Source organism: Frankliniella occidentalis, unplaced genomic scaffold, assembly GCF_000697945.3.
Source record: "Frankliniella occidentalis isolate FOCC.00 unplaced genomic scaffold, Focc_3.1 Scaffold162, whole genome shotgun sequence".
NCBI lineage: Eukaryota > Metazoa > Arthropoda > Insecta > Thysanoptera > Thripidae > Frankliniella > Frankliniella occidentalis.
Window position 1 is genome coordinate 360,743 of NW_026267288.1, and position 314 is coordinate 361,056.

General features: G+C 34.7%; 1 protein-coding gene across 1 annotated transcript in view; it reads left to right on the top strand.

The window, feature by feature from the left end:
• Positions 1–198, top strand: part of LOC127750269 (nucleolar and coiled-body phosphoprotein 1-like) — a 102,011-nt gene extending 101,813 nt beyond the window's left edge. Inside the window, exon 7 of the mRNA XM_052271437.1 lies at positions 186–198. Coding sequence (XP_052127397.1) covers positions 186–198 — 13 coding nt within the window. The remainder of the gene's footprint in view (positions 1–185) is intronic.
• The last annotated feature ends 116 nt before the right edge of the window (positions 199–314 follow it).

Below are 314 nucleotides of genomic sequence, written 5' to 3' on the forward strand. Positions count from 1 at the left end.
GCACTCTCGGATCCGCGAAATTTGTGTGTGTAACTGCACTCAGACATTTTGCACTCTAAAACTTCAGAGTGCATTTTCAGCAGTGACGGCCGCGTGTATACGGAATGACACCGTAAAACACCCAAGTACTTGAGTACTTACCGTGCAATTTTTTTGTGTATCTTCATTTTGTGATTTTTTCATAGAAGACAATTTTGATTTTCTTTTTGAGATATGTCATTATTGTCAGTGTTTGTCGCAGAATGTTTGTTTCCAATGTGAAAACTATATTCATAAATGTACTACACATATTATATTTTGTATTTACTATTTAC